The sequence below is a fragment of the Podarcis cretensis genome, assembly GCF_951804945.1.
Source record: "Podarcis cretensis genome assembly, chromosome: 14".
NCBI lineage: Eukaryota > Metazoa > Chordata > Lepidosauria > Squamata > Lacertidae > Podarcis > Podarcis cretensis.
Genome location: NC_137183.1, coordinates 16,898,217 through 16,910,584, shown reverse-complemented (window position 1 = coordinate 16,910,584; position 12,368 = coordinate 16,898,217). Strand labels below are relative to the sequence as shown.

The 12,368-nt window shown below is 42.1% G+C and overlaps 1 protein-coding gene across 2 annotated transcripts in view; it reads left to right on the top strand.

The window, feature by feature from the left end:
- BNC1 (basonuclin zinc finger protein 1) overlaps positions 1-12,368 on the top strand; it is a 34,685-nt gene that overhangs the window by 13,933 nt on the left and 8,384 nt on the right. For both annotated transcript variants that reach the window (XM_079954224.1, XM_079954223.1), the window contains exons 2-4: positions 7,606-7,708; positions 9,185-9,420; positions 12,057-12,368. The exon at positions 12,057-12,368 is cut by the window's right edge and continues 1,586 nt beyond it. In XM_079954224.1, the coding sequence (XP_079810350.1) occupies positions 9,274-9,420; positions 12,057-12,368 (459 nt within the window). In that variant the 5' untranslated portion in view covers positions 7,606-7,708; positions 9,185-9,273. The remainder of the gene's footprint in view (positions 1-7,605; positions 7,709-9,184; positions 9,421-12,056) is intronic.

Genomic DNA, 12,368 nt, shown 5'->3' with positions numbered 1-12,368 from the left:
CATGCACGACTGTGTAAATGCGAGGTGAGGGGGGCAGAATTAAATACATCAGTTTAATCTGCAAAAAGGCATAGAGGGCAAAAACAGCCCCCAAAAAAGAGAGTGGGGAAACTGAAAAAATGGCTGAAAATGAGTGGGGGAAATGGCTAGCAGTTCTGGGTACTGGTGCACCTCTGAATCACAGCCAAGCCTGCCTTGTCATTGTTTCCACATCATCCTCCAGCGATGAGGAAGACTGACAGCTGCCATTGCCACCATTCATACCAGTCTGGTAAGTGCTGCTGCTTTTTAAAAGGGGGTTTTGAAGGTTTCCAGAGGCAGACTCCCAAAAGAATTTATTGTTGTTGCTGTTGTAGCATGCGTATGCCACTCAGTGGTCGTCAAACGGGCTTCCAGTCAAAAGTAGGGTGGATAAAAATCTATGATTTTTTTAAAAAAAAAAATATAATTCGGGGTTTTTTTTTTTATTTAAATCAGATTTTTTTTATTTAAATTGGATTTTTAAAATAAAATGCTTTTGGAGGAAAAATCTTTCTAAGGATAGTTTTCTGTTTAAGTTACATTATCGTCCAAAGGCTATTCATTGGGAAATAAGGATTTGTTTTAAGTTTTTCATGCGTGCTAAAACTCAGTCTAAGTTGTGAGGGTTTTTTTTAAAAAAAAAAATAACCACATCAGTTAACAAACATGGATACATATGCTATAATGCTATTGTTTTAGTTAAATAAATTGTTTAAATTGTTATTAAGGAAATGATTATTTTTCTCCTTCCGATAAAGTACAGCAGAAAAGTTGTCCAAATATAAACAGTTAACTTCTTAAACTTCACAATAATTTCATAATTATCTCTCTATGTATTTCTAATGGTATAACCAAATCAGTAATTTTTGATAGAACTGTAAAAACTACTCTGAAAATTTATTACTCCAAAAATGAAACCTTCATCTGGTTGTCAATATTAAGATTATACCAGCAAGATTGAGTCTTTTTGTAAAAAAAAACAAAAAACCTATTTAAATCGAGTCTTACTGACTAGTGATTTAAATCGTGATTTAAATCAAATCCACCCTGGTCAAAAGTGAATATAATATGACAGCAAATAAGAGATGAATCAACAAATGCACAGGATCCAGACACTATAAAAAGCAAGGAGGGAATGGTTAGTAAACAGGGGTTTCTTACTTAGGCACTGAAGTCTTTAGCCACACAACTATCCTACAACATCAGCTGAATATTCAGTAATCTGGCCCAGGATCTAGCAAATGGATACCTTGTTGTATTTAGCATTCTTGCAATCTTATATAGAGGTTCGTGCCTGTAAGCAGACAGGGCAGCAGACAGGGATACTGCCTAACAAATCAAACAAAAAGTGCGAGGAAGTGATGAAATTTGATGAATGGAGAAAGAAAGTAAAAGCCCATGTAATAAGTGAAGGTTATCTGAAAGAATATTAGATTGCATCTTGATGTATCTGTTTGGACAACTGCCTTCGAAAACCATCCCCCTTACAATTTTTGCTGGGACACCTCTTTGCGGACTCTCTTTATTTATGGAATGCTGATCTAACTCTGATCTTCTGGGGCTGATGAACACACCGCTGTCTATGGAAAGTACAGCATCTTGAAGGAGTGTAATGAGGTAATATAATTGAACTCCAGTTATAGTTGACATCTCGTGAAGTCAACGAGGCCTTGGCTCAACACAACATACTTTCTCCCCATCCCCCCATCCCACTTAGATGAACCTTATAAAGAAAATTTATGACTTTCTGCGGCTCTATCAGAAGTATGCCAACTGCTGGGCTAAACGGCTATCTAAAGCAAAGTGACTCTCACAGCTCAGTTCTCAGTGTGTGTTGTGATGCATGTGTTGTAAATTCACAGGAAACTGATTGCTTTTTCTCAGGTACATTTCTTAGTTTTTGTAATGTTCGCTTACTGATTTACTTAACGTTTTTTAAACGAACCACTCCTACAAAGTGTTCCTCCATCCATAGCCTTTAAACTTTTTTGAGATTCCCCTTTAATACTATTGCTGTAACCTGGACTCTATTTTTATTTTTTATATGAACCAACCCAGATCTTACACTCATCACCTGAGAACCTTCTTCATGTGTCTTTGGCAGCTGGCAACATAAGAATGGGCCTTTTCTGCAGTGGCTCCCGATTTGTGAAATACTCCCCTCAGGGAGGCTGGTCTACCACCTTTCTTATATATCTTTAGGCACCAGACAAAAATGTTTCTCTATAACCAGGCCTATGGCTTTTCAAATGTGTTTGTGGGAAGAGGGTTATTGGTTTGTTTTTGTTTTATTTTGTATTCTCATTCCCTATTTTTCTGTTGCAAACCGCCTTGGGATCTTCGGATAAATGGCAAAATAATAATAATAATAATAATAATAATAATAATAATAATACAGTGGTGCCTCACAAGACGAAATTAATCTGTTCCGTGAGGCTCTTTGTATAGCGGTTTTTTTGTCTTGCGAAGCAAGCCCATTGACAGCTTAGCGGATTAGCGCTATTAGCGGTTTAGCGGCTTTTAGCGGATCAGCTGATAAGCGGCTTATCAGCGGATCAGCTGATAAGCGGCTTAGGGCTTAGGAAAAGGGGGGGAAAGGGGAAAAAACCCCGCAGGAACTCGCAAGACATTTTCGTCTTGCAAAGCAAGCCCATAGGGAAATTTGTTTTGCGAAGCGCCTCCAAAACGGAAAACCCTTTCGTCTAGCGGGTTTTCCGTCTTGCAAGGCGTTCGTCTTGCGGGGCACCACTGTATACTTTTATATATACTGTCCAATGCTCTCCTTTCTCTAGAGTAACCAAAGGTTGTCGTTGATGATGTTGAAGATGGAAGCTCCTGCTTCCTTAAAGGACCGGTACTTGTATCAATAGGAAAGCTATCAATTAATTTCTAAGAGGGTTACATTTCCTTCGATAGTGTACCCCATCATCTGATCGTGTTTTTGGTATTCTGTTGGGAGCTGCCCAGAATGGCTGGGGAGGCCCAGCCAGATGGGCGGGATATAAATAATAAATTATTATTATTACTACTACTACTACTACTACGCTTGCTTGAATTCCTTTTTCTGTGCAACTGTACACAAGGTACAGGGGGCTGCCACAAACAGGCAGTGGAGGTATCAGTCACGGAGATTGCTTTTAAACGCAAAGGAATTTAGTTGCTTTCTGCAAATGATCATTCCTCCCCTGTCCCAATATCCCCCCCCCCCCATTTTCTCTCTGTTTTACTCTTAATTACCACACTGAGTGCCTTTTTACTACTCGGGATGGGGGATGGGAAAGGCTTTTTTTTTTCTCGTCAGAACTCGCCAGAACCCAGTTCTGGCACCTCTCATGTGAGCACCATTGCCATTCTAAGACAAAGACAGGAAGTGTTGATGGTGAATTCTGGCCCTTTTTTCTTTTGAAAAATAGCAGTGGGAAGAAAAAATGTGCATGAAGGCTTCTTTCAGAGGTGGGGTCAAATATGGCCCTTTCTCTGGCCCTCAGGAAACACTTTTCCCCCTAACCAGCATGGGCTGTATTTGTCCGTGTGAGAATGAGTGAGTGTCTGGGAATGGGAATGTAACTTATTTGGAATCATAACATTCCTATCAGCGATTACTCACTGTAGATGCCAAGCTCACCTGCGACTTACTATCATCATCATTTATAATTTGTATACCGTCTTTCTATCTTACAATACTTAAGGTGGTTTACAAGCTGAAGAAACAAAAAATGTACACCTTATAACAATCTAATGCAATACAGTGGTGTCTCGCAAGACGAAAAGAATCCGTTCCGCAAGTCTCTTCGTCTAGCGGTTTTTTCGTCTTGCGAAGCAAGCCCATTGACGGCTTAGTGGATTAGCGCTATTAGCGGCTTAGCGGCTTTTATCGGCTTAGCGGATAAGCGGATAAGTGGCTTAGCGGCTTAGAAAAGGGGGGAGGGGGAAAAACCCGCAGGAACTCGCAAGACATTTTCGTCTTGCAAAGCAAGCCCATAGGAAATTCGTTTTGCGAAGCCCCTCCAAAACGGAAAACTCTTTCGTCTAGTGAGTTTTCCGTCTTGCGAGGCATTCGTCCTTTGGGGCACCACTGTACAAAAATGTGGTAATAAAGCAAAACTTTAAAATAAGCAACCTACACCAAAAAAGTAACATTCAACAATCATTAGAACAGTATAAAATAATAATGTCAACATATAAAAGTTAAAAATAAATCCACTCAACAGTTACAATAAATAATTTCTAAACTATAGTCAATAAAACAACGGCAAGCCACAGTACATAAAATAATACAATATAAATTAAGAAGCAGAGACTAGAGGGTGAGGCAAGGCAGGTGGAAGGAGGCCTTGCCTGACGAAGTTTCTATGAAATATGACACAGTGCACTACTTGCAGAATGATGCCTGTAGTGACATCATCTAAAGATTTCCCCTCCCCCCTTTGCAGATACTCTTTTTTACTCATGCAAACTTACGCAGTTAAAACTCATATGTCTGGTTGACTTAAATTTCTTTGCTTAAGTTTCAGTCCTTGCAAAATGAGCTAGTGCAGTAGGGCGTGATGAGTTCTTCAGCTTTCAAATTCCCCAAATGAGGGTTGCTAAAAAGTTGCAGCATGACCTGGGAATTCCAAAGATATTCTAGCTAAAATAATATAGTTTTGCTTGGTAAGTAAAATGTGTGTACAGTTGCATGTAAATATTTAAAAATGATTGCCAAGTACTTGCAGATTATTTAATCATCATCAACGTCATCATTACCCAACATTTTCAGAAGGTAACATTAAAATTCTTTGGTTTTCTGAAAGCTGTTTATGTGCTTCTTCACCAAACATAGACTTACCAAGCTAATAATAATAATAATAATAATAATAATAATAATAATAATTTTATATGTTATCTGATGACAATAATAATAGCAGATTTTAATTCCTCACACCCATAACTGGGGGGAAAGCAAAAATTAAGTTTCACCCCCTAAAATGACATGCCCTACCAGGGTTGGGGAACTCACAGTCTTTCAGATATTTCTGGAGTTCCATCAGCCCCAGTCAGCATCCCAGGTCAGAGATGATGGCAGCTGGAATTTAGCAACATCTATCTGGAGGGCCACAGATTCCCACCCCTGGAACTACAGGAAGAAGAACTAGATTTTAAAACAAACCCTACACCTACCAAACCCTACGCCAAAGGATAAATGGACATAAATCTGACATCAGGAATCACAAGACAGAGAAACCAGTAGAACACTTCAGTCTCCCAGGGCATTCTATACAAGATCTCAAAGTAGCTGTCTTATTACAAAAGAATTTCAGAAATAGACTGGAACGAGAAGTTGCTGAATTGCAACATATTACCAAACTTAAAACCATGGAGAGACCTGGTCTGAATAGAGACATTGGATTCTGATCTCATTATACATGATAAAGCTACTTTTAGCCATCTCACCCCTTGCTTTTTCCTGTAAGACCAACTGCAGTTGTTAACAGACGTCAACAGATTTACCACACCTATCAGCCAATCACCCATTCCCACCACCCTTCTGAGTAATACCCCTCCCCACCCTCTCACTATATATAAGGGTCTGGTGACTTCTCTTTCAGTGTATCTGAAGAAGTGTGCGTGCACACGAAAGCTCATAACAAACTTAGTTGGTCTCTAAGGTGCTACTGGAAGGATTTTTTTGTTTCGTTTTTTGTTTAGATTTTAAAAGATAGCCCTACATAACACATCTTTTAAATGACCTGGGTTGCAATTGGTATCTATAGTTTCATAGTTAGAAGCATTTAAATACATGGTTTGGGGGGAAATCTTGCCCTTTGCTTTCTTATGGTTGGCTACAATCTAAGGTGAAGCATTTTTAAAGTCCCATTTATTTGTTGGCATGTAGGAAATGTGGGTCAAACTACATGTGATGCTAAACATATCTTTGAATTTTGTGACTGGGGTTCTCCTTCCTCTCTCTCTCTCTCTCTCTTTTTAAAAAACAGCAACCTAACAGCAGCTGCAAGGAGGAACAGATTCAGATCAAAGACGCTAGCACAGGGTGTTTCTCTTTTGAAAATGCTCCCCCAAAGCTGGGGGTGAAATGGCAGCTTTATGGGATCTTTCAGCAGGAAGTGGATGCATAGGAAAACCTGCCCCCGCCCCTTGTGCTGCTGTGCTGATCTAGGTCACCCTCCCCAACCCTGTGGCTGCTTTTAGTTAAAGAGAGAGAGGTGGAAAGAAACACATTTAGCATAATTTGTCATTTGACCATAAATATTAGACAGAGAAGGCTGAGCTAGGAGAATGGTTCTCTCTGATGTGCTAGCTTTCTGTGGGAAAAGATTTTTTTATATATATGAAAACATGGAATAACCTGCAGGGGAGAAATTTAGTTCAGTTCACATTTAAAAGCAACCCCACCAAATTCATGCTTTCCGGAACAATATTCCAACCGGAACACAGCAATCTGTTGAAATTTGCACATTTCTGAATTTTGCAGCCATTTGTTGTGTACAGAAATGCATGTGCTGGGGGAAGAGTGTGCATGAAAATCCATATATTGTTTTAAAAAATAGCACAGAGAAATGCAAAAAGGTGTGTACCTGGCAAAATCGCACACAAACATGTGTATATTAGGAAAATTCGCACTAAAATGCTGGTACATTTTCATGAGAACTTTAAAAAAAGAAAAAGAGGCACCCTCAAACTAATGGGAAAATGTGAAGCACTGAACCTGACACTGGAAAAATGACAAACTTTGAGAAACCATCCCTAGTCTGAAGTAGTACAGTCCATAAACAGGTTGACCCACATTGTGACTATTGCATTCTATTAAAGGTAAAGGTAAAGGGACCCCTGACCATTAGGTGCAGTCATGGACGACTCTGGGGTTGCGGCGCTCATCTCACTTTATTGGCCGAGGGAGCCGGCATACAGCTTCTGGGTCATGTGACCAGCATGACTAAGCCGCTTCTGGCAAACCAGAGCAGCGCACGGAAACGCCGTTTACCTTCCCGCCAGAGTGGTACCTATTTATCTACTTGCACTTTGACGTGCTTTCGAACTGCTAGGTTGGCAGGAGCAGGGACCGAGCAACGGGAGCTCACCCCGTCACGGGGATTCGAACCGCCGACCTTCTGATTGGCAAGTCCTAGGCTCTGTGGTTTAACCCACAGCGCCACCCGCCTCCCTTATTGCGTTCTCTTAGGCTTGCTATATTTCAACAAGTGAAAATCCAGACACAAAAGCTGTTAAGCTTTTTGGGGGTTGTTCAGCTTCCCCCCCCAAAAAAAAATCTCCCTCTCTCCCCCCCCCCCCAATGATGTTTTGGAACTCTTTTTTAGGAATTTTGGCCAAAAAAAAAAAAACCCCACTTCACAGAAATTTAAATCAGCTTTTGAAAATTCTACCCAGACACTATTTTTCACGAACGAATCCCAGCTATGTCCAGGAAATTATTGACTTATGGCAGCCTGATCTATCCATATTCATAATTCTTCATTTTTTGCATATTTTCCTATGCTTGTTCCATTCCCCTTCCCCTTTCCTCTCTCCAGCATGTTGCACATGTTACTCACCCCTTAACTTTTTAATCTGCTTCTGCTCTTTCAGGCCATCCGTTGCACTCTGGTAAGCTGCAGCTGCCAGTGCTTCAAACCTGGGAAAATAAACCAGCGACAATGTGACCAGTGTCGGCATGGATGGGTAGCACATGGTAATAAACCTCAAAGAATTTTAAAAGAAAATAAAAAATGCACGCCTTGCCAAGTAGCCACCAGCTGTCTTAAGTACAGTTTTCAGTTTATTAAGGGAGACATTGCAAAGTCACTAACAACAAAACTCAGAAATTGCTTATAATAATTGTCTACAGAGTCATTCAGCTCAGCTTTGGGATAGCAAAGCACTTCTTTGGTGCAATTCATAACTAGTATGAATTGCTACGTAACTGATAGCAATTTGCTTTACAAAAGGATTACATAATTCTGAATGTTCAGAACACAATTTAGGCTAAACTGGGGACAGTTTAAAGGGAACCAGGCAGAGGGCCTTCTTGGTATTGGCACCCACCCTTTGGAATGCCCTCCCATCATATGTCAAGGAGATAAGCAACCTTTAGAAGACACCTGAAGGCAGCTCTGAATAGGGCAGTTTTTGATGTTTAATATTTTAGTATGTTTTTTGTATGTGTTGCCCCAGAGTGGCTGGGGCAACCCAGTCGAATGGGCAGGGTAAAAATAAGGTGATGATTATTACAGTCAACATGGTGCCTTCCAGGTGGAAAAACGGGGCGATCCCTAGCCTAGCCAACCTAGCAAAGGGATCACGTGCCAAACCAGAAATTTGCACCAAACCCCTCCCCAAGCTTAAATACAGTGGTGCCCCGCAAGACGAATGCCTCGCAAGACGAAAAACCCACTAGATGAAAGGGTTTTCCGTTTTGGAGGCGCTTCGCAAAACGAATTTCCCTATGGGCTTGCTTCGCAAGACGAAATGTCTTGCGAGTTTTTCCGACTTTTTTTTCTCCCCCCCCCTTTTTCTAAGCCGCTTATCCGCTTATCCGCTAAGCTGATAAGCCGCTAAAAGCCGCTAAACCGCTAATAGCGCTAATCCGCTAAGCCGTCAATGGGCTTGCTTCGCAAGACGAAAAAACCACTAGACGAAGAGAAACGCGGAACGGATTCTTTTCGTCTTGCGAGGCACCACTGTAATTGGAAAATACTGTTCTGGCAGATGATGCTGTGAAACCAGAACTAGAGCTGTATTCACGTCTCTCACAGACATTGAATGTAGCTGGGAGGGGAGGGTGGTGATAAGGGTTCCCGCTTTGCATTACATAGGTTCCAAGTTCAAACCCCTAGTACAGTGGTACCGCGGGTTACATGCGCTTCAGGTTACATACGCTTCAGGTTACAGACTCTGCTAACCCAGAAATAGTGCTTCAGGTTAAGAACTTTGCTTCAGGATGAGAACAGAAATCGTGCTCCGGCGGCGCGGCAGCAGCAGGAGGCCCCATTAGCTAAAGTGGTGCTTCAGGTTAAGAGCAGTTTCAGGTTAAGAACGGACCTCCGGAATGAATTAAGTACTTAACCCGAGGTACCACTGTACCCCAATAGTGTTCTTTTTGTCTAATTGTTTCATACCCATTTATGCATAAGTAGTCACTCGCCTTTTGTTTTCCTTTTCTTTTCAGCCTTAAGTAAGCTAAGGATCCCTAACCTATACCCAACAAGCCAAGTGGAAATAGTCCAGTCTAATGTTGTATTTGATATAAGCAGCCTCATGCTGTATGGAACTCAGGCAGTTCCTGTCCGTCTCAAAATTCTCTTAGATCGGCTTTTCAGTGTCCTGAAGCAAGAAGAAGTCATTCATATCCTCCATGCTCTGGACTGGACACTTCAAGACTACATACGTGGATATGTCTTACAGGTACATCTCTAGGTCCTCACTCCCGCTAGGAGGCTGACAAGAGAATCGGGGCCGAAATGAGGCCGAGAAACCAGTGGTCTGCGTGTTTGTGGGCACCCCAACATCTGGAGAAGTACAAATAAATTTTAAGAAAAGCTTTCTGCAAGCTTTGTTTCCTGAGAAGTTTGAATGTTTGTGAACGTTCCGTTGGCATCCCAGCAGCTCACCCAGTTGCATCAGAACTTGAAGCTGCACTAGCACCCTTAGAACGCAAACATTCAGCATCAATTTATCCATTTCAGTTGTGCCATTTTGAACTTTTCCAGCATCATCAGTACCATTACACCGGGGCAGAAGTTAGCTCCTTATGTTTACACAAATGCTGCTCCTCTGTTGGCATTCTTGTTTCAATGTAAAGTAGCATTATGATTTATGTTATGGCACGAATAAATATTTCATGGCACTTGATAATTTTGCTTTTTAGTGTTAGGATTAAAAAATATGGGCTCAATTACCTTGAACCTTTTTTGCATGAAAAATTGATGATGATACATTCTTCATCATCTTAGAGAAGTCTTGTGTGCCCAGTGAAAACCCTCAGTAGGCCATCAAATACATGTTCTGTGATAAAATATTTATTACAGATATTGGGAAAAGTTAGGTATGGCTGGAGTTTGAAAGAACTTGCAACACTCTAGTGTAATTACAGCTGTGCTCTGTAAACACTGGCGAAGGATCGATGCAGGTTCATTTGTTCTCTGATCTTAGTAGCTTGGAAGATTATTAAACTTGCAGTAGAAGAATACTTGACTAAAATGTGGAGCTAAATCTTCTTCTGATTGCTCCATCTCTCTCTCCATTCGTACATGTTGTTTCGCCGGTACACGTCTTAATTTTTTTCTGGGGAGATTGCAAAATACTTTCTAATCATCGGTGCTGTGTTAGAAAGAACGAATGTTGGGGTGATTGAAATCCAAGAATAATATATATCACAGAATTGCCCAAACAAGCTGGCCTCAGCCTTAGTCAATTGTGTGGATTTGGCTAGACAAAGAAGACTAACCTCTCAGAAAACTGCCTGGAATAGTGATGGGCAGCTGTAGATTCCTGAGCAGGATCCTGACCTGCTCAGCCTCCCCACCCTGCACTTCCAACTCTGGCCATCACTTGGTCACTTTATAGGAAGGGCTATAACTCAGTGTTAGAGCATCTACTTTGCACACAGGTGGTCTCGGATTCAGGTTCATTTCCGGGTATCTCCATGTAGGAGTGGGATAGACCCCTGCCTGAAACCCTGTAGGGTCATTGTCAGTCACTGTGGACAATACTAAACTAGATGAGCCTAATGCTAACCCTAAGACACAACCCTCGCCTTGTGTCTATTTAGTCTGAGCTGCCCCCTACCAAAAAAAAAAAAAGACAGTATAAATCAGCAATGCCACCGAGGCTACCTTTGAAGGTGACCTGGAAACTACAACTAACCCAGAATGCAGCAGCTAGACTGGTGACTGGGAGCGGCTGCCAAGACCATATAACACCAGTCCTGAAAGACCTACATTGGCTCCCAGCACATTTCCGAGCACAATTCAAGGTGTTGGTGCTGACCTTTAAAGCCCTAAATGGCCTCGGCCCAGTATGCCTGAAGGAGTGTATCCACCCCCATCATTCAGCCCGGACACTGAGGTCCAGTGCCAAGGGCCTTCTGGCAGTTCCCTCCCTGCGAAAAGTGAGGTTACAGGGAACCAGGCAGAGGGCCTTCTCGGTAGTGGTGCCCGCCCTGTGGAATGCCCTCCCATCAGATGTCAAGGAAATAAACAACTATCTGACTTTTAGAAGACATCTGAAGGCAGCCCTGTTTAGGGACGTTTTTAATGTTTAATGTTTTATTTATACCCAGCCAGATGGGCGGGGTATAAATAAATAAATTATTATTATTATTATTATTATTATTATTATTACAGTGGTACCTCTGGATGCGAACGGAATCCATTCCGGAGCCCCGTTCTCATCCTGAAGTGAACGCAACCCGCGTCTGCGCATGCACGGGTCGCAATTTGCCGCTTCCGCGCATGCACATGACGTCATTTTTAGCGTCTGCGCATGCGCGAGTGGCAAAACCTGGAAGTAACACGCTCTGTTACTTCCGGGTCGCTGCGGAGCGCAACCCGAAAATGCTTAACCTGAAGCTACTTCAACTCGAGGTATGACTGTATTATTATTATTATTGCCATCCTTACCCCAAATATAGCCCTTCCAAACTCCCATTGAAGCAAGGGACAAGGCAAACACAGTTCCCCTAGCCTGCTCCCTCTGTGGTTATCATGGTGCATGGAGCATCTTACACCTGTTCTGGCAAGCAGGATCCCAGGTGTGTTGCACTGCAAGTGAGTGCGTGGGACGAGTGACAGGACATCAGAAGGAGTGGGTGAGTGGAGCATGTCTGTCTTGTCTCCTTTTTTACTGGGAGGTGGAGAAGGCCATGCAGAGTAGCAACTTTAGCACACATCAGCTCCAGCCAGTATGACCAATGGTCAAGGATTATGAGAGTTACAGTCCAACAATATCTATGTTAGCTGCCCCTGCACTGAAGCGTCCATATGAATTTGATGTTGGTGTGTTCCTCTTTTACATACAGTGTTGTCTGTTGTCTTTTTAAGGATGCTGCAGGAAAGGTCCTGGACCACTGGAGTATCATGACCAGTGAAGAAGAACTGGCTACTTTGCAGCAATTTCTGCGCTTTGGCGAGACCAAGTCCATTGTGGAGTTAATGGCGATTCAGGAGAAAGAAGGGCAGTCCATCGTCATCCCCACAACCGCAGCCAATATGGATATTAGGGCATTCATCGAAAGCTGTAGTCAGAGGAGTGCAAGCCTCCCGGCTTCCTTGGACAAAATGAACCCGGTCAACATCCACCACTTTGAGAACGTTGTCAACAACATGGCCTTCATGTTGCCCTTTCAGTTTTTC